Source organism: Hippocampus bargibanti, linkage group LG19, assembly GCF_051943395.1.
Source record: "Hippocampus bargibanti isolate YZ-2025 linkage group LG19, ASM5194339v1, whole genome shotgun sequence".
Lineage (NCBI taxonomy): Eukaryota > Metazoa > Chordata > Actinopteri > Syngnathiformes > Syngnathidae > Hippocampus > Hippocampus bargibanti.
Window position 1 is genome coordinate 15,150,579 of NC_142752.1, and position 19,266 is coordinate 15,169,844.

The 19,266-nt window shown below is 46.4% G+C and overlaps 1 protein-coding gene across 1 annotated transcript; it reads right to left on the reverse strand.

Annotated features, from left to right (window-relative positions):
• Positions 1 to 483: 483 nt before the first annotated feature.
• On the reverse strand, positions 484 to 18,506 carry LOC148884094 (uncharacterized). The gene is made up of 12 exons (XM_089022763.1): positions 18,337 to 18,506; positions 17,941 to 18,256; positions 17,703 to 17,848; positions 16,973 to 17,253; positions 16,674 to 16,886; positions 16,359 to 16,597; positions 16,003 to 16,265; positions 15,671 to 15,919; positions 15,250 to 15,592; positions 15,042 to 15,149; positions 680 to 789; positions 484 to 631 (listed from the first exon to the last, which is right to left on the reverse strand). The coding sequence occupies exons 1-12, from the start codon at positions 18,504 to 18,506 to the stop codon at positions 484 to 486; spliced, it is 2,586 nt and encodes an 861-aa protein (XP_088878889.1).
• Positions 18,507 to 19,266: the final 760 nt, after the last annotated feature.

Genomic DNA, 19,266 nt, shown 5'->3' on the forward strand with positions numbered 1-19,266 from the left:
AGCAAGCGTGTAGGCCTCGGATTCGAATCCAACAGTAACGTCTATCACTATAAGGTGATTGCCCTTGGCTCCAACTATATCTAGCCTGAGCATCTTCCCCTCCTTATTCGCGATGCTGACTTCCCTTTCTACTACCCAGCGATGTCTGATCATCTCCCGGACAAGGACTGTGCAGAGTTTATTATGCCTGAGAATGATGTTATTTTGAAGTGCTGTGCAGTTCCCGAGCACTTGAGCTAGGGTTTCTATGTGCCTTCTGCACCCCCTGCACATAGGCGGGCCTCCCGGGTTGGACCCAACCCTAATGTAATCCGGCAGTGCGTTACCGGCCCTGAGAGCCACCGCCCTTCCAAAGTACTTCGGGCAGATAACATTGTTGTGGTGTTCCTTAATCCACGAGTTACTGATTTTATCATCTCTGAAGACAGTAACCCCTTTGCCCTGTACCACCAATCTACCCCAGGTCCTGTTCTCTGCATTCCTTCAATCCGGAAAACTCAGGGGTGGGACATCGCCAGACTCGGGAATGACAGGGAGACCCTCGGCCGCCCCACCAGCCGTCTTCCACCACATGGGCCATGCCGGCAGCCTGGTGACCTCGCGGGCGGCAGCCCGTGCCCAGTGGTCCTCACTAGAGCACATGCGCCAAATCCATTTGATCAGACAACCACGCACTAACCGTTCCAGCCTAATGATGCCCAGTCTTCCATCCTTGGTCCGGGAGTAGAAGGTCCCATTACATGTGTTGTTCTTGACATGGAGCCACCCTTGACCGCACTTCTGACTTCTCTGTCAATGTGCCGGAGCTTAGTGATGGGGGTACGCCCCATGGTCGTGGCGTACAATAACCTGGGCAGTAGGAAACGGTTGAGGAGGGTGAGTTTCTGGCCGGGCTTCAATGGGGCATTACCTAGCGCCTCGAGCCATTTCTGGGCTAACGTGACCATATCTTTGTACACAATTCCCTTGGTTGGGCTAACGCGGATGCCCAGATAATCGACTGGAATGTCTCCCTTAACCATGGGGATCGGCATGCCTGAGACTAGCCATGGGTCCACGCTGGGGGCAGATCCTCCAGACCGCATGAAGCCATAGCACTTTTTGGGTTGTACCGCAAGTCCTGTGCGGTCGCAGAACTTGCCTAGCATTGTTAATTGGGCAGCCATGCCGTCCCGCTTATCAGCACTAAATTGTCAGCGGATGCTAAGGCAGCCAACTTATGGCCTCCCCAATCTAGGCCACGATTGCCACGTTCCAGGGACGCTATAAGCGGGTCCAGGGCCAAGTTAAAGAGCAGCGGAGACATAGGGTGTTGGAATAAAATTATATATCATGTAGTCACATTATATTCGTAAATTAGTTTGCTTAGTATTATCCAAGTTACTTGCACACGCACATAGCTTTTTATCTTTATCTCTAGCCATACTGACTCTAAATAACAGAATGTGCAGACAAAATAACAGAATGTCTCCTTGAACAGTCTCCTGCTTATCTCAAAATATGCTTGTGTTTTGCGGCAGTCTCAACCCGTGTGCTCCCCCTCCCTTTAGATGGTTGACACCTTGTAATCAGGAACTCCCAAACTTTCAATAAAAGCAAGGGGACCAGAGATTGTTTTCAGAGTGGGTCGAATGAATGTTACGGAACAGTCTCTGAACACTCTCCTTGCAAGTCCATCTCACGTCTTTGTGTTTTTCTTTCACAATTGGTGAAAAGGTTTGGGTTTAACCCTAACATTAAATTGGTCCTTCAAGCCGGATTCCAAGAAACCTGACGATTCCAGCGTGGGAGAGAGACCCAGGCAAGTCTGTGGCCACAGCAACGATAACCCTTTTTGGGACTGGTTCCTCCCTCTCGGGCTGGGATCCGAAGGTTGACGGAGACCCAGTCACACGGAGACGTGAGTAAAATATTTTATTTAAAGAATGAATGTGTGAATGTATGTGTGACGAGAGAAATAAAAATACCGGTATTCAGGGAGACGAGTTAGGCGAAGTGTAAAACCCTGACAATTCTAGACTCTATCAGGTAAAAGGAAAGACCAGTTAAAGTCCGTGCGAGGGCAGACTCGCCTGTTGACCAGTTAAAGTCCGTGCGAGGGCAGACTCGCCTGTTGACCAGTTAAAGTCCAAAATAAAATACATTTAAATTCTGCAAGGGCGGCGGCGTCCTCTGGCAAAATCAATACAGTTAAATTCTGCAAGGGCGGCGGCGTCCTCTGGCAAAATAGGAAAACGCGTTAAAAGTGTGTGAACATGTGTGTGTGAATGGGAGTAAGATTACCACTAGGTTTCGAACTCCATATTAAACAGTGAGATTGTAAGTGGTGACTTGTTGTGGATGTAGAGGCAAGAATTGTCCGCCCTCACCGGGGTAGAAGCTTGACAATTACCACAATAAGGCATTGATCACCACCTCACTAAGAACATCCCCAACTATTAGGACTCCCTGGGAGCACCCATCATAGTCGGGACCAAATTGCCAAAATAGGAAAAGGGCAAAGTAAACAACGTAAAAAAGAAATAGACAACCTAGAATGTAAAGATTGGACAGTGGTAGAAAAACAAGACCCAGAAGCACTAAAACCGTTACCGTATTGGATAAAAACTATGATTTTAATGGCAAACTTTCGACGGCGGGAATAAAAGACTTACAGCAATAAATCAGATGTTACAAACCAAAATAACATTGCAGGAGTGCAAAAAAGATAATTTAAAGCGGATGTGTGAGAAGGTTGTTGCCAGCACTAGGCATGTTACTCGAGAAGGCTATTGCTAGCACGAGGCATGTTACTCGCAAGCAGAGGAAAAATCTCAGGGGAGATGAAGTGAAAATACACAAGGACTGATCACCCTTGTGTCTGTGTGTCGGTGCCTGTGTGTGCCTGTGTGAGCTTGACTGTCTGTGAGTGAAGCGCCAGCTGTTTTCGGCCGTGAGTGCGTCTGAGTGTGATTGGAATTGCGATAACGTGTCGTAATTCATGTAATATACAGTGGGATTCAAACAGCAGACTTTTGTGGATGCAATATGCAAGTTCTCCTCACCCGATCGGGGGTTGAAGAAGGAGAAACCACAAATGTAAATTTGAATTGCTGTCCTACTGAACGAACCCAGTTATAGAGTCCGCCCTATGCGTTGAAGAACTGGACCAAATTCATAGAAGCAATAAAAGGGGAAAAGGAAAAAAGGTAGCGCAATGCGCGTTTTGAACCATAGCTCTCAATTTAGGGGCATCCCGAATGTATAAAAGTTGACAACACACTTGTTTCTGATGGACGAAGTGTTGGAATGTGGTCAGTCCTACTCGGACATTCAAAATCAAACTGCCTTCGATCTGAGGTGCCGAAATGACATTGATTAAAAGAGGTGAATAACCTTATTCTGAAAGAGATGTTGGCTGAATTAAAACATTATTAAAATATAACGATTGGGCAAAGGGCAAATTTAGCATATTATGGTTGTAAGCAAGAGAAGTGCCGGAAGGCAAGAAAATTGCCAAAATTATTTTGACACGAACCGCATTTTCAAACAGAGGGAAATGTGGGTTGGGTCCGGAAAAGTCCCAAAGTATCGATTTTTAGATTTCAGAGGGTAACGTGAGTTAAAATTTACATTTTATATCAGGAAAGAGAGAGACAAAAAATAAAGTGTAAAAACAACGATGTTTTGAAATTTGAATTAATTTGTTGCATTTGAAAATTGATGATGTGAAAACTGCCATTGAAATGTGTGATAAATGTCAACATCAGAAGATTGAGGGTTCAATTTGTTGGGGGAAAAAAAAAAAACATTGGTCGATATAGATCAGGGATGTCAAACATACGGTGCGCGGGCCAGTATCGGCCCCCAAGTAGGTTGGATCAGGCCCAGGGGATAATTTAGAAGTGGGGAAAAAAAAAAATAATAATAACTCCTGAGGCAGAAAAGGCCTTTTGTGATCTCAAACGAGCATTGGTCAGCACTTCTACACTAGCTATAAAAAAAAGACTATAATAAAAGCTTTTACCAAATGGTCGATCGCAAAGGACATTTTATGACATCTGTCCGAAACCAAATTCATGGTCGTAAGTTACGTCCCGTAGCATACTATTCAACCAAATTAGACTATTACTATTACCAAATTAACTGCTAAGAGTAGGCCAGACTTACAGGACACGCCTTTAACTGAAGGCTATACTTTGTTTGTGGACGGTTCATCACGAAAGGATGATCTGGGAAAGACAAGAACTGGTTATGCTGTAGTTACGTATGATCGAATTTTAAAAGCTAATGCTTTACCCCAACATTATTTTGCACAAGCAGCTGGAATTACTGTGTTTATTGAAGCTTGTAAATTGATGACGGATCAAACTATTACTATCTATACAGATAGTCAATATGCGTTTGAAACTACACACACATTTGCTCAATATTGGAATAATAAAGGTATGGTTACGTCCGTTGGTAAACCTGTTACTCACATTGATTGATTTATTGCAAGCCATTAAATTGCCCGCTATGTTAGCCATTTGCAAATGCGCAGCGCATACCTCCGGTACTGATGCTGTGTCTAAAGACAAATGCCTTTGTTGACAAAGTTGCTAAGCAAGCTGCTGCTGGCGCTGTTAGTATTTTCTTTATTTTTGATGCTTTTTTTTTACTTTAGATAGGGCCATTCTACGTGATATGCAACAATTTCCCAAACCTGAAACAGATATGTGGCTCCGGAAGGGAGCACGCTGAGATGATGATATATATTTTTGTCCAGAAAATAAACCTATCTTACCAAAAAAATTGTATAAATGGGCTGCATTATTGAGTCATGGGAAATCTCATGTCTCGACAGGTGGAATGGTGGGCTTAATATCAACTATTTATACAACATATGTGATAGAGTGTTTATGCACATTAGTAAACATATTACGTTATTTCATGTTTAGATTAAGTAAACATATGTTTTTTCATGTTTAGCTTAGTATATATTATGAATTGTGCACGTTTAATTTCAGTCTAATTTAGTTAAATAAAACTATCAGTCTTATTAGTTCAATAGCCGTTGGAAGGAAAAAGCAACAGCTCCAACTTCAATCTGAGACCCGCCCAACACTGAGTTGTTCGTAACCGATTGGACGGGAAAGGTCGACTTGTTCGCAACTGATTGGACAACAGATCGCCACTCTGTATGTTTAAAAACTTGTCAGAGCGGGAGCTCGGTCTCTTTTGCTCTTTTGCTTTTTTGCTCTTTCTCTTTGTTCTCTGTGCTCATGTCTTCGTCCCACCGAGACGAGAAGTGCCTTTTCTGTCTCATTAGAATAAAGTAGTTTTTTGTTCACCATCTATTGTACTTGCTGATATTTTTATCAAGTGAACTCCAGACAATGCGCGAACCAGGAAAGACAAACGAAGTTTTAACCGAACATTAATTGGTGCCAAGAAACCCGTGCCAGTCAACCAGCCTTAGCGTGAGGACTACACCTGGGCGGCCCAGTCAAGGCGAGACGGGAACTAAAGAAGCTCCTGGTGGTTGACCCGTTTATAATTTTGACAGGAGACACGCATATTGAGATGCGCGTCGAACCTGCTCCTTGGCTGCGACCTACGGAAGAAACAAAGATTTTTTTCGTTCTTCACTGAAGCCTGCTCGTGCAATCCTCCGCGCGAGAGACGGAAAGAATCACTCCTTTCTGGTGGCGTTGTGGCTCCTGGCGTTCTGGCTGCAAGACTACACGGCAGTATTCAAAAGTTCACTAAGTAAGTAGCGCGCTAGCTAGCAGCCATTGTTTGAATGCATTGTGAGACCTCTCCTGGCCAGAGACGGTCCTCTTCCACTTGACTCACGTACGAACCGGTGTGAAGCGATTTTCGTTAGGCAAGGTGGCCAAATGAGAATACGTATGCCGGCGGAGGAGTGCATATTAATGTGCACGAAATATCCACACGCCGAATTGTGAATCGGAAGTTTTCCAGCGAAAGAATATTGTTCACAAGGTGGTGATAGCTGGGATTCAGTTTGTGTGGTGGACCGCTTTTATTCTGGAAAGCGGAAGTGTTTTAGGGCAGCTGCTATAGTACTGAGTCGAGAGGAAAGAAATAAGATCAAAAATACATTCTTAACTTGGTTTGTCTATGCTAGCATAGTGGCACAGAGGAAGTTCTTTGTCTCGGAGAGAAAAAAAGGTGGGGGCGAAGTCATTTGAGCCGTTGGTGTGTGTGTGTGTGCGTGTGTGCGTAAGAGCATTCCTTGTGTGTGTGCGTGAACGCGCATCCTGGCTGAGGATTGGCGCGAATCACGCCCTTTGTTCTTGGGTTTGAATCAACATCGCGAGGTGTGCTTCCTTTCTGGTGATAGTTAAAGAAGGAATTTGTTGTTGCAATCGTGAAAATGGGTGCTATTTTTTCTAAAAAGACCCCAATTCATAGGGACGTAGAGTTTATGTCCAAAAAGTTCCCAGGTAGCGAACTTTATTGCAAGAAGTGGATGGACTGTAGTACGTTCTCTGGTGCGTTGCAACTACAACCTTTGAAGGAAATCATGTTTCGATTGAAACTTCAGGAAGCATCCGCGATGAAAAAATCTCTTGGAAAGATACATGCCGAGATAATTGCCTGCGAAGCTTGGATTGCGCAAGCAAAAATCAGGGAAAGGGAAATGGAAGCCAAACGAATGAAAAAAGAGGAGAAAGCGATAGTTGCAATGTCTTCCAAAGTGGGCTCTGACGATGAGACTGTGGCTTCGTCTGTTGCACGTCCCAATGAAAAGTTGGTGGAAAATGGAAAGCAGCCATTGTTTCAATCCCCAGAGCTCCCCCACGGGAGGCGAGGGGGTGAGGCGGGGGGCTGCGCCGCCGGGCAGGCGCCGCGACCCCCCTCCTACCACTCCTTCTCTTCCCCCTCCTCCTTCTACCCCTCCTCCGCAGGGCTGAAGAAAGGGGAGGACGCCATTTGTTCAACCCCTGTGGGGCGGGTGGGCCCCCCTGGGTGGGCCCCCCCGGTGATGACTCCAAATGTCTGTTGGGCAGATCAGCAGAATGGAGCGCTTATGACCCCTACTGGAGGAATACGAGGATTACAACCTGATATGGCAAATCAGATTGCTGCTGATTGTGTCTCTTCGCGTACGAGGAGCAAAGCAAATTGTTCTGGACAATTGTATCCGTTTGAAGAGTTGAATGGAATTAAAATGAATAATGGAAGCGACTGTGACGCTTTGCCACTCATTCAGGTAGCAAATCCTAATTCTTCAAGCATACATGATCAAACTATCTTGGTTTATCGGCCATGGGGCGACAGTGATGTCGCAGAGGCGTGTAAAGGACTAGGTGATGTTGTTGAAAATGCAGAAAGTTGGACTGAGAATTTTGAGGAATTATGTGCTTCTTATCAGTTGAATGGACAAGAAACACTTAAGGTTCTCAGGAGATGCTTGGGACACCATTGGAATCGGGTGAAAGGTGACTTTACTGGGAAAACATCGATGGGAACAAACATGACGTACGAGGAAGCAACAACCCAACGAAGATTGATTTGTGAAAACATCCGAACATTATGGAAAAAAACACCAAACTTTGGCTTGATTCAGAATTGTAGACAGTTACGTGGGGAAGATATTAACATTTTTCGGGGACGCTTGGAAAATGTTTTTCGAAACCACTGCTGTATTCCTGAATCTGCTGATGAGAATTCCATATATGTCAACCAATTCAAGCAAACATTTTTGCAGAATTTGACGCCGGAAATTGGAGATTTCATTCGCAAACATTATGTCCAACACCAGACTGGAAGGTTGGTTGATCTCATGGAGTGGGCAATACACGCCCAAGAAGTGGTGAGAAAAAAGTGGGGAAATGGTGCAGATTCGCCGATGGAACATGTGATGGCATCTACCATGGGTAACATAATGGAGAAAGTGTTATACCAGGATCGGATGAAGAGACGGATGCCGCACAATGATCGATGCTACAATTGTGGCAGTGTAGGGCATATTGCTCGCCACTGCAAAAAGAAACCTATACCGAAAAGGAAACATGGGAAATCTTACAGACCTCCACCATATAATACGCGATATGGTGAAGGACAGAAAACAAAACATTCAGATTGACGTGAGGAACCCCATTTCAACACTGATGACAACAGTCACAACAGTGAGAAATGGGAATCAATAAAACCAGTTGAAATCTTGGATTTGACTAATGTGTTTGCCTTAACCTTACCGGAAAACGAAAAACCTTATTATTGGCTAAAAATCGGGAAAAAGGATGTCAAATTTCTTTGCGATAGTGGTGCATGCAGATCAGTGTTAAGAGACACCATTCCAGGTGTCACTCCGAGTCGACAACAAATTTCTGTGGTATCTGCAGATGGGAAAGTGACATTGTTACCGATTTCCAAACCAATAAAAATTTTAGATGAGGGACTAACTCCATACAAGGTCACTATGGTCTTGAGTGGAGAGTGTCCTATAAATTTGTTGGGGAGAGACCTGTTACAAAAATTGCAAATAGCTTTAATACCAACAGAAGAAGGGTATAAACCCAAAAAAGTGAATTTTCTGGAGTCCTTCGTAGTTGACGCTATGGGGGACCCAATAAAGGTCGATTCACTAGAATTATGACTGATGGCCACTTTAGGGGCGGAGGACTTTCCAGACGTCCCTGCCACCCTTTGGTCATCGGGAAAAACTGATGTGGGCTTACTTAAAACAGCGAAACCAGTTGAAGTATTGCCTAAAACGACTTATCGACCAAGACTTAAACAATATCCATTAAAACAGGACGCTATTATTGGCATCACCCCTGTAATACGGGATATGGTGAAAGCTGGTATTTTGATTGAAGACCCAACTTGTGAATGTAATACACCGATATTTCCTGTTAAAAAAGTGGAATCTGGAGTTTGGAGAATGGTGCATGATTTACGACAGGTAAATAAATCCATACAATCACGTGCTCCGTGTGTGCCAGACCCGCACACATTATTGAACAGTTTAAAACCTGACAAAAAATGGTTTACAGTGATTGATTTGAGCAATGCCTTTTTCTCCATTCCCTTACACAAAAATTCACGTCATTGGTTCGGATTTACATTTAATGGGAAAAAATATACATATACAAGATTACCACAAGGGTTTACAGATAGTCCTACAATTTTTTCACAGGAAATGTCTTCGTGTATTGCTGATTTTAAACATCCTGAATCTTCTCAGATTCTTTTGTATGTTGACGACATCTTAATTGCTTCACCGACTGAAGATGAGAACAAGACTGTATCAATAGCTTTGTTCCAATATTTAGCGAATACAGGTAACAAAGCTTCTTTGGATAAATTGCAGTTCTGCCAAGAAGTAGTTTTCTTAGGACATCTTTTGTCAAGAAAGGGAAGAGAGTTGACAACTAAGAGAAAACAGACAATTTTGCAGGTTCCTCGACCTAAGACGAAAAAACAGATGATGACGTTTTTGGGACTGTGCAATTATTGCAGAACTTGGATTCCGCATTATGCACAAGTAACCCAACCATTATTGACACTTATATACCAAGACGAAATGGCACTGAAAGACTCCATTCAGTGGACCGAAGAGGGCAGTAAAGCATTTACAGAATTAAAAAATTTGATAGCAAACACTAGCGTCTTAGCCTTACCTGACTATGACAAACCTTTTGTTCAAACAGTTGACTGCAAAGACAAATACATGACTTCAGTCCTGTTACAAAAGCATGGACAAAAGCTGAGACCAGTTGCATTCTATTCTAAAAGACTGGATCCAGTAGCTGCAGCACTTCCAGCATGTGTTAGAGCAGTGTGTGCCGCAGCGTTGGCAGTTCAGTCGTCAGCTGAACTAGTACTTTTTCATCCTACAACGCTGATGGTACCACACTCAGTTGACTTATTGATTACAGGCACAAAAATGACCTTCTTGTCACCAGCACGACATTTGTCTATCATGACAACCCTGCTGGAACAACCACATATAACTGTTGAGAGGTGCAATAGCATTAACCCAGCGACACTTATACCTCTACCTGTGGACGGAGAACCACATTCATGCGTTGACAGAATAAATGAGAACTGCAAACCACGACCAGACTTAAAAGACATACCTTTACCTGACAGCATCTACCTGTACGTTGATGGCTCTGCGTCTAGGTCAGACGCAGGGGCTAACAGGGTAGGCTATGCTGTTGTGACCGATGTTGAAATTGTTGCTGATGGCTCATTACCAAACACGTATTCAGCACAAGCAGCAGAAATTGTTGCATTGACTGAAGCGTGTAAATGGGCGGAAGGGAGAACGGTGACGATTTTTACGGACAGTCAATATGCGTTTTCCACACTTCACTGCTTTGCAGCTCAGTGGAACCGCAGAGGAATGACTACATCGAACGGAAAATCTGTCGAACATGCAGATTTATTGAGAGGCTTATTGAAAGCTATCCTCCTTCCAAAAAGTGTAGCTGTATGCAAATGTGCAGCGCACACGAGAGCTAAAGACAGAATTAGCTCAGGCAATGCGAGAGCGGACACAGCAGCCAAGAACGCCGCTCAGACTACTTTCAATTTGGTCAATCAAGAAATGCGTGAATTAGTGCCTACACAAGTTTTAAAGGACATGCAAGCGTTAGCTACAAAGTCCGAAAAAGATTTGTGGCTTGCCGATGGTGCTAAGCTCGTTGATGAGTTGTATAAAATAGACAACAAACCATGTTTACCAAGAAACATGTTCCCTATGGTGGCTCGATTGAGCCATGGTAGTTCACATATATCAACAGGGGGCATGGTGTTTATAGCAGGGAAAGTATTCCATTTAAGCAGAGGTTTCAATTCGTATGCAAAAAACTTTTGTCGGAGTTGTTTGATTTGCTGGAAACACAATCCACAAGGTAACATGCGACCAAAAAGAGGAACATTTCCACAAGGGTCACACCCCTTTGAAGTGGTCCACATGGATTTCATTGAACTAAGCACAAGTAATTCTTATAAATACTGTTTGGTGTTAATTGATTCATTCACCAAATGGGTGGAAATTGTGCCTTCAAAGAAATCCGATGCATTATCCGTTGCAAAAGCATTATGCAAACATATTATTCCAGAACATGGCATACCAAGAATAATTTGGAGTGATAATGGACCACATTTTGTTAATGACGTAATCACCAAAATTTCTGAACATTTAGGTATTAAATTAAAAAACCACTGTGCATATCATCCACAGAGTGCAGGATTGGTTGAAAGAACGAATGGCACAATAAAAAAATCGACTCAGGAAAACCATGGAGGCAACAGGCAAACCATGGCCTGAATGTCTGTTTTTGGTTAAATTATATATGAGAATAACACCCACTAATAATGGCTTAACGCCTTTTGAGATCTTGCATGGCAGACCTTTCATCCTCCCATTATGGGAAGGTGTGCCCTGGCAAGAAAATGAATCAGATCCAGGCGCTTTGTTGGCAAAATGGTTGTGTGAAATGTTTACAACAAAAGAGGTTCAGTCAGCCTGTGTACTGCCGCAGTCTGCCCTGTTGTCTCCACAGGAGCAGAAGCTGCTTCGCCCCGGAGACCACGTGCTGATCAGAGCAATTAAACGGAAGTCCTGGTCGGCGCCAAAGTGGGAGGGGCCATTCACCGTGCTGATAACCACGCCAACTGCCATCAAAATCGCCGAGAGGTCCACCTGGGTGCATCAAAGCCACTGCAAAATCGTTCACCAACCAGATCCGGAGCAGGTGGAAGAGAGACGGAGCCAAACCACTCAATAGCCATGGGTTTGGTCCACATCATCTTGCTGTATGAATTAGTGGAGGCAATCCAGATGACGCACGTAAAGCCTCCCATTCCATCAGCCTGCCAAACTCCACCATTGCAACCAACGATGACAGAAAAGTGCCCCAGCATGGCACATCCTGTAGCCTGCTTGCCACTACAAGATGCAGGAATCATCTCATTTCCTCTTAACATCCTCATGAACGAAGCACGACAAACTGGAAGTGATTACCCTCATGGTTCTTGGTACGCTCGTATCAAGTCAGGGAAGACTTGGACCACTGGTTGGGACTCCGTTGTGGTCCATTCTGAGCCCAAAACAAAATGGGTTCAAAATAGCTGTGCCCAAGAAGCAAAACGAATTGTCAGAAAGATAACTCAAGGGAACTGGTTAGGAACTGGAACTGGCACAATGACAGATATCCAACTCGTTATCGTAACCCACAGGGTTGCAGGATGCATGGACTTGAGACTCTGTCCTGATTTTCGTGAACATCACACTGGTTTTCCCGTAACTATATGCATGATGTCATCTTTGACAACACCAGTCGTGACATCGCCGTTCAAAAATAAACCGCACATCAGACCGACAGCCTGGATGGAAACACCTGACAAAAAAGCCCAAAATTCAGATGTCATGGACGCATTATATCAACCGTTTGCAGGAGAAAAACATGACTGGAATCCATTGTTATCAAACACGTGGTATCGTTATGCTACATTAATTGCTAAACAAAATAGGAAAAGTAATTGCTTTGTTTGTTCTTTTATGCCACATTCTGTAACGCAACAAAGAGTGCATTCAAAGGTATTTGGAGATAAAATGGCTCGAGCTGCATATATGTTAATATCTTCGCATAAACCTGATCAAGATTTTCCAGTTCTTCGCAATGCTTCGAGAGGAGAGATTGTTCCAAGTTTGGATACCATTTTGGAAACTGAAAATCAGGTTATGACCGAGAGCGGATTGCGATTACCAGTATGCGTTGCAATGTACGGTACAGGTCAAAACTTAGCTTTTATAGATGAGGATAGATGTTTATATGTGCTACCGTTAAACACCAATGTCACCATCTTACCCGTATCTTCACATCTTTGGTGGTTATGTGGTTGGAAAGTATATTATTTTATTCCTCCGAGAGCCTACGGTATGTGCGCACCTGTTACTGGAACTGACAATACTTTCATCGTTACCAGTCGTCCAGCGCACCATCGTGAAAAGAAGAGTGTCGTTTAGGCCAACATGATTCGATCTGGGGAACTGATGTTCCAGAACAATTCAAACACCATAGCACGGGTAGTAAGGTAATGTTAGCTTTTTTTCCACACATTGGAGTGGCTAAAAACATGCTACGAATTGAAACAATTGACTACAGGTTTTAAGTGTTTGTAAATGCCAGTTTGGAAGTAGATGAAATGCAAAACACTGAAATTGCAGCAATTAAACAAATGGTGCTGCAAAATAGAATGGTTTTGGACCTTTTGACGGCCCCACAAGGGGGCGTCTGTGCTATGGTGGGTGACACTTGTTGTACGTACATACCCGAAGAAGCGAATTCCATAAACGTGACTGATGCTTCGTCTGTTGTCAGGGATCTCAGAGATGCCATGGCCAAAGATCACCGGCCTGATCAACCGTGGATCTTTGACGGGCTCTTTGGGGGCTCTTGGTATAAGACTTTGCTCAGAATGTTTATCCCATTCGCAATTGTGATTGTACTTATTTTCTTAGTCATTGGTTGTATTATTCCATGCTTAAGAACAATGCTAATGAATCTGATAACTAATTCTCAGGTGAATTACGCAAAGGTTTTGTATCAACAAATGCGTGAAGGGGACCCAGTGTTGTAGCTAGGGATAGTACACCATGGCCAGAGAGTGGTTGCTCCAAAGAACAAAAGCAAAAAAAGAAAACGGAGAGCCGAGAAGGAATTTTCCTCATTAAAAACCCCCAAAAAATGGAGAGGTTATATATCACAGCAACAAAATTGTGATAGAGGTTTTTCGCCTTCTCCATGGTAAGTTAAATAATATTAGACGTTGGATAGATGAGATTAGAATGGTTCCCTGTGCAATTAGTATGACGTGCATGCATGAAATATTTTGGAAATGTATGAACTGATGTTTAAATGTACAACAGGAGGGAATGATAGAGTGTTTATGCACATTAGTAAACATATTACGTTATTTCATGTTTAGATTAAGTAAACATGTGTTTTTTCATGTTTAGCTTAGTATATGATCAAAAATCCTTGTGAAGTGATCAATAAATGATGATCTACAATAAGTAAATTGGATAAACAGGGGGGAATGTTGGAATAAAATTATATATCATGTAGTCACATTATATTCGTAAATTAGTTTGCTTAGTATTATCCAAGTTACTTGCACACGCACATAGCTTTTTATCTTTATCTCTGGCCATACTGACTCTAAATAACAGAATGTGCAGACAAAATAACAGAATGTCTCCTTGAACAGTCTCCTGCTTATCTCAAAATATGCTTGTGTTTTGCGCCAGTCTCAACCGGTGTCCTCCCCCTCCCTTTAGACGGTTGAGACCTTGTAACCAGGAACTCCCAAACTTTCAATAAAAGCAAGGGGACCAGAGATTGTTTTCAGAGTGGGTCGGATGAATGTTACGGAACAGTCTCTGAACACTCTCCTTGCAAGTCCATTTTACGTCTTTGTGTTTTTCTTTCACAATTGGTGAAAAGGTTTGGGTTTAACCCTAACATAGGGTCACCTTGCTTGACACCTACTTCCATCTGGATTGGATCGGATTCGGCATCGCCCAGGACGATGCGCGTCGAGCATCCTCGGTAGGCGTCTCTGATGAGTGCGACGATGTGCCCGTCAAGACTGATCCGGCAAAGTGCCCTCCGTATGTGACGATGGGTAACCGAATCAAAGTCGATAAACACCACCGCCAGATCAAGCTGACGTTTCGTAGCCCGACTGACGAGGTGGTCCAACACCGTGAGATTCTGGCAACATCCTTCTGTGCTGCGTAAGAACCCTTTTTGCCTGGGATGCATTGGGCAGGCCTCGCGCAGACTCATGGTCAAGATCCTCATGAATACCCTCATGAGAATGGAACCGATCGTGATAGGTCTCCAGTTGCCTACGGAGTATGCTTCCAGGGGGTCCGATGACTTGGGAATAAGAGTGGTCCGACATCCCTTGACAGCCGCCGGGATGGCACCCCATATCAGCCATGTATTGAAGAGCGAGGCCACTTGACAGCTTCTTTTATGCCATCTCTTATGCTTCCTTACCAATGTGAGATAAAATGACATCACCTTTCTGGCTGTGTCCTGGCTCCTTTTCTCTTGCAGCCAGTCCTCGACGGAACGACCCTCGGCCCGGGAGCAGAAGTGCTCATTCCTGTAGCGGCTATGGCCAAACTCCTTATGCCACAGCGCTTGCAGCGGAAATGAGCGCGTTTTGGCTCCCTCACCCGGTGCGTGATATTCCCTAGTAATTCCCCCCCTTTTGGGATGGCCGAGCAGAGCTGGAAGAGGCACCAGTGGTGGTGGGCGCGAGAGTCGATGGCACGGGAGTGAGTGCTGAAGCGGAAGTGGAGGCTCTTGGACTGGTTGAGGCAGTGTTGGCGGGCAAAGAGGTGGACAAGGGCAGCGCCCGGAAAAGTTCCGGCAGGACAGGACCCCTGTGTGTCACCGCCATGCCGGATGTCTCCTTTGAGTGCTCTAACACACTGTCCCCCTGGGGCTGCTGGTCCATTAAAGGCTTGGCCTCTGCGAGCGTGTCTGCAGCTGTCAACTTGCAGCCGGGGGCTGGGATGTCCACGCACATTGTTTGCGCACAGTCCTCTTTGCTCCTTTGGTTGTGCCTGCAAAGAAACAAATGTAGTTGTCGGAAGGCGTGTCCTCGGCACACTTCCGTCGGCTAGTGGCCAAACCTTATGCACCACTGAGCGAGGGTCCGGTGGTTAACCGCAAAAAGGGGAATGGGAACTTCTGTCAGGAGATCTGAGTTCCTCCTGCACAGGTCTCTAATGCGACTGTAGTCGCACATGACCAGACCCCAGCGACTGACGCGGATCCCGGCGAAGCAACTCCCCTGGCTGTGAATGTTGGCCAGGTCAGAGAAGATGGCCTCCACCAGCCTGCTGGCACCCGGAGAGCGTGCCACTTCTGTCCCCTTCCCAATAAAGAGACTGCACAGAGATCATGGCGCGGATCAGATACGCGACAAAACTGGCATCATCCAGTCGGCCAGCCCATGACATTTGACATGTACCGTTTGGCGGCATCTATTCCTGGCACGTGTGCACCCTTGGAGGTTCCTGCCTTAAAGCGGCCCTGAACCAGCGGCTTCTGGCGCCGTGGAAGGGCTGCGGGAGGAGCCTTGTCCTGGTCGGGCAGGTTGCTCCACAAGGCTTTTATTTCTGACACCTGACTTGGTGTCACATAAGCCTTCAGGCGCAGATGCACCAGCGCTTCTGCCAGCCGGCAGACGTGCTGGTAGCCACCTCCGCCTTCCGGGTCCTTGACGTCCTCCTCCTGTGTTAAAAAGAGGGATCGTCATGCTATATGCGCCGTGTGCTGGCTGAAAGAGATGGAACAAAATTGAGACAGACGGACATCCAGACATACCTCTTCCTTCCGGGACCAGGGCTGATTTTCTGGAAGAGGCGTAGGCAGTGCCGACATAAGCAATACGTGCTCATAACCTAGCATCTCCGCCTCTTCCTCGCCCCCGTCGTTCCGCTTCTCCTCCTCCCCGTCGCCATTCTCCCCCACCTGGTCAATTGAGTCCTCCTCATCTCCTCCCAGGCAAGTATGGAGCACAGCGCCGGTCTGTGCTTGCAGGTACTCCACCCCGATGAGCTCCCCTGAATGCGAGCCAGAGTCAGCACTTGGCATGTCAGATGGAATGTAAGAAGGGCTTGTTTTCAGCACTTTGCTTACCGGTGTAATTCCCCAACGGGGTGTAGTTGTTTATGGGGTTGGGGATCTGCCGTGCCCGTGCCACCTCCTGGACGGCATCCACCAAGCGCGCATCATAGCAGCGCAATTGGTCTCTGCCACCGTCCACCACGGCCGCCCTGGCTCTGTCCTCATTCCACCTGGTCAAGCCCTCCATCAGGTAGACTTGAAAATGAAGGGCATTCGCCGATGTGCCTGCACAGAGTGGGAAATGTGGGGGAGAAGCAATTGCATTGAGTCTTTGGCACAAACACGTGGGCACCTACACGTCTTTTACTCACCCGGTATAAAGCGGCACTGATGGAGGTGGAATGACTCCAAGGAGGTAGATCCCCGTGCGCAGCGGAACACTGGGAGCGTGACCCCGCCTTTTTTCACCTCCCCAGTTTTGGTGTACAGGGCTAATCCGGGTGGGTCTTGGATGCAGCGCAGGTGGCGACGCGGCGTCCTCCAGATTTCCGCCATACGCTGCTGATTTATGAGAGGACTGCCCATTGTGTCCTTGGCCTCCCAAAAGTGGTCAAGCACCTCCTGGACGAGCCTCTCAGTCTCATCTGCTCCCCTGGTGCGGCGACGGCAATGTTGTTGCACCTCTTTGGCGTCCATGGCGATGCGCCGCCCTCTGGTACTTGTTTGGCACTCTTCAGCCTTTCGAGGTCTCCCTCATCCCACTCGAAGATGGCTGAGGCGAGCCGTGCCACGAAGGGCGCATAGCGAAGGTGAGCATCTGTCGTGACACCTCTAGCAAAGCGACGCATGAGGTGCCACACGTCCAGGCGCACCACCAGCCGGTCCCACTGGGCAAACGTCTCCCGGATCTGGCCACACAAGTGGACCTTTGCATTAGACACCACACTGGAGAGTGTGGTGTCTGAAAAAAAAACTCAAAAGCAATGAACCAAGAGACAGACTAAAGAAATGAAATCGCTTACTTTGCTCTTCCCAGTGACAGTGCAGCAGTCACGGTCGACGTACAAAACCTCTGGGGGTGGCTTTCCTGCATTCTTGTACTGGCGCATAAGTCCGCACGGCATGGCAGAAAGACCCTCTCCCTCCATGGCCGTGAGCATGGACATGAGCACCTGCCCGTACTCATTGCCCACATTGGTCACCCAGGCGGCTGTTCCGGCGTATTCCCCCGCCAACTTCTTGACCATCTGCAGGCGAAAAGGCACAAACGTGCAAATGCACAACGTCAGCACCACAGTCATCACCACGGCCACATGCGTGCAATGAGTGAAATATGCACCTTCTTGGTGGAGTCCATCTTCAAGATATTCCCAAAGATGGAGGTGAGACGGGCCTTTTTATCTTCGTGGCAGGGGATCACGTCTCGCACGTAGGCTGCCAGGAACCAGGCGACGCAAGGGAGCGGGCGCATCAGCGGGACGCTGTCCCTCCCGTCGACTGGGACACCAAGCTGGGTGAGGATGCCGAGGTAGTTGGTCCACCTGGTGAACCACTCCTCACTGTGTAGCTCTGTCAGCGTCTGGCGCAACTGCGTGGCACTGTTGCCCAGCGAGCGGGCCCTCAATAAGGTGATGACGGTTTTGTCACAGGCCAGCCTAAAGAGACGAGGAGAGAAACAGGGAATCGTCAGACACAACGGCGGATGAGTGAGAAGGTCGACCGGCCCGCTTCTCACCTGTAAGTGAGGACCGCCTGAAACAGTAACTGCTTGGAGATGTGCAGTTGCTTCCGGATTTTGGCTTCCCAGGCCGAGAACTTCTTGTGGCAACGGTTGCACTCAAGGTTCTCGGTAGCCATGAAGTACCAGTCTCTGACATTCAGCACCCGACGAACCGTCCTGTACATGCCACTCCCCCCACATTTTATAAGGCACCCACAGTGCACAGAATTTCGAGTGGAAAAACTGCCTGTTTGAAGCTGGGGGCTGCGTAAATACCATGGGTACCCTCGGGGGCTCCCACTAGAGCTTGAGTTTCGGGGTGAGGGCCACTTTTCCACTGGTCGTGATGTCAAACAGCGCCCGGCTTATCCACGCATGCTCGCTCTCAGGTATTGTGGTGAGCCAGCCCTTTGGAAGCGCAACACGCTGCTTTGACGATGTGTCGCCACGGTCGCAGGCCACAAGGACAGGAGCGGCCGACATGACTGAGAGGCCAGGAGTGGGTGATTTGACATCACCAGTGCTGGTGGCAGACGAAGTGGAAGCCTGGGACACTGGCAAGTTAAGATAAAATCATTTCTCACTTGTAACTTTTTTGCCTCTAGGTTATTTTCCCCTGTTTTTTTTTTTACTGATGTGACAAAGTTACTCACACTGAGACTCCACCTCCATGGCAGCTGCGATGAGCTGATTATCTGATGGCTCTGATAGTACTGACGACTGCTCACTTTTGGCTGTAAAGAGTGGAAAATTGTCACAATTCCAGAGTTGTTCAGACTCATTCGGTTGAGGGCCAATTCTAATCTTGTGGCTGTACAAATGCAAATTGAAAACATTCCGGGGCCGTTCAGAACGATTCGGTTGGCGACCACCTTCTGTCTTGTGGCTGAACTAATGCAAATTGCAAACATTCCATGGCCGATCAGAACCATTGGGTGGGGTCAT

Bases quoted from the DNA above. Each gene is read 5' to 3' on its own strand.
- LOC148884094 (XM_089022763.1), bottom strand. From the start codon at position 18,506: ATGTACAGGACGGTTCGTCGGGTGCTGAATGTCAGAGACTGGTACTTC. The intron at 17,254-17,702 runs GTACAAGAATGC...TCGCCGCACCAG, and splicing joins CCGTGCGGACTTATGCGCCA to GGGAGCAGATGAGACTGAGA. The intron at 15,150-15,249 runs GCTCGGCCATCC...CTGTGGCATAAG, and splicing joins CTGGTGCCTCTTCCAGCTCT to GAGTTTGGCCATAGCCGCTA.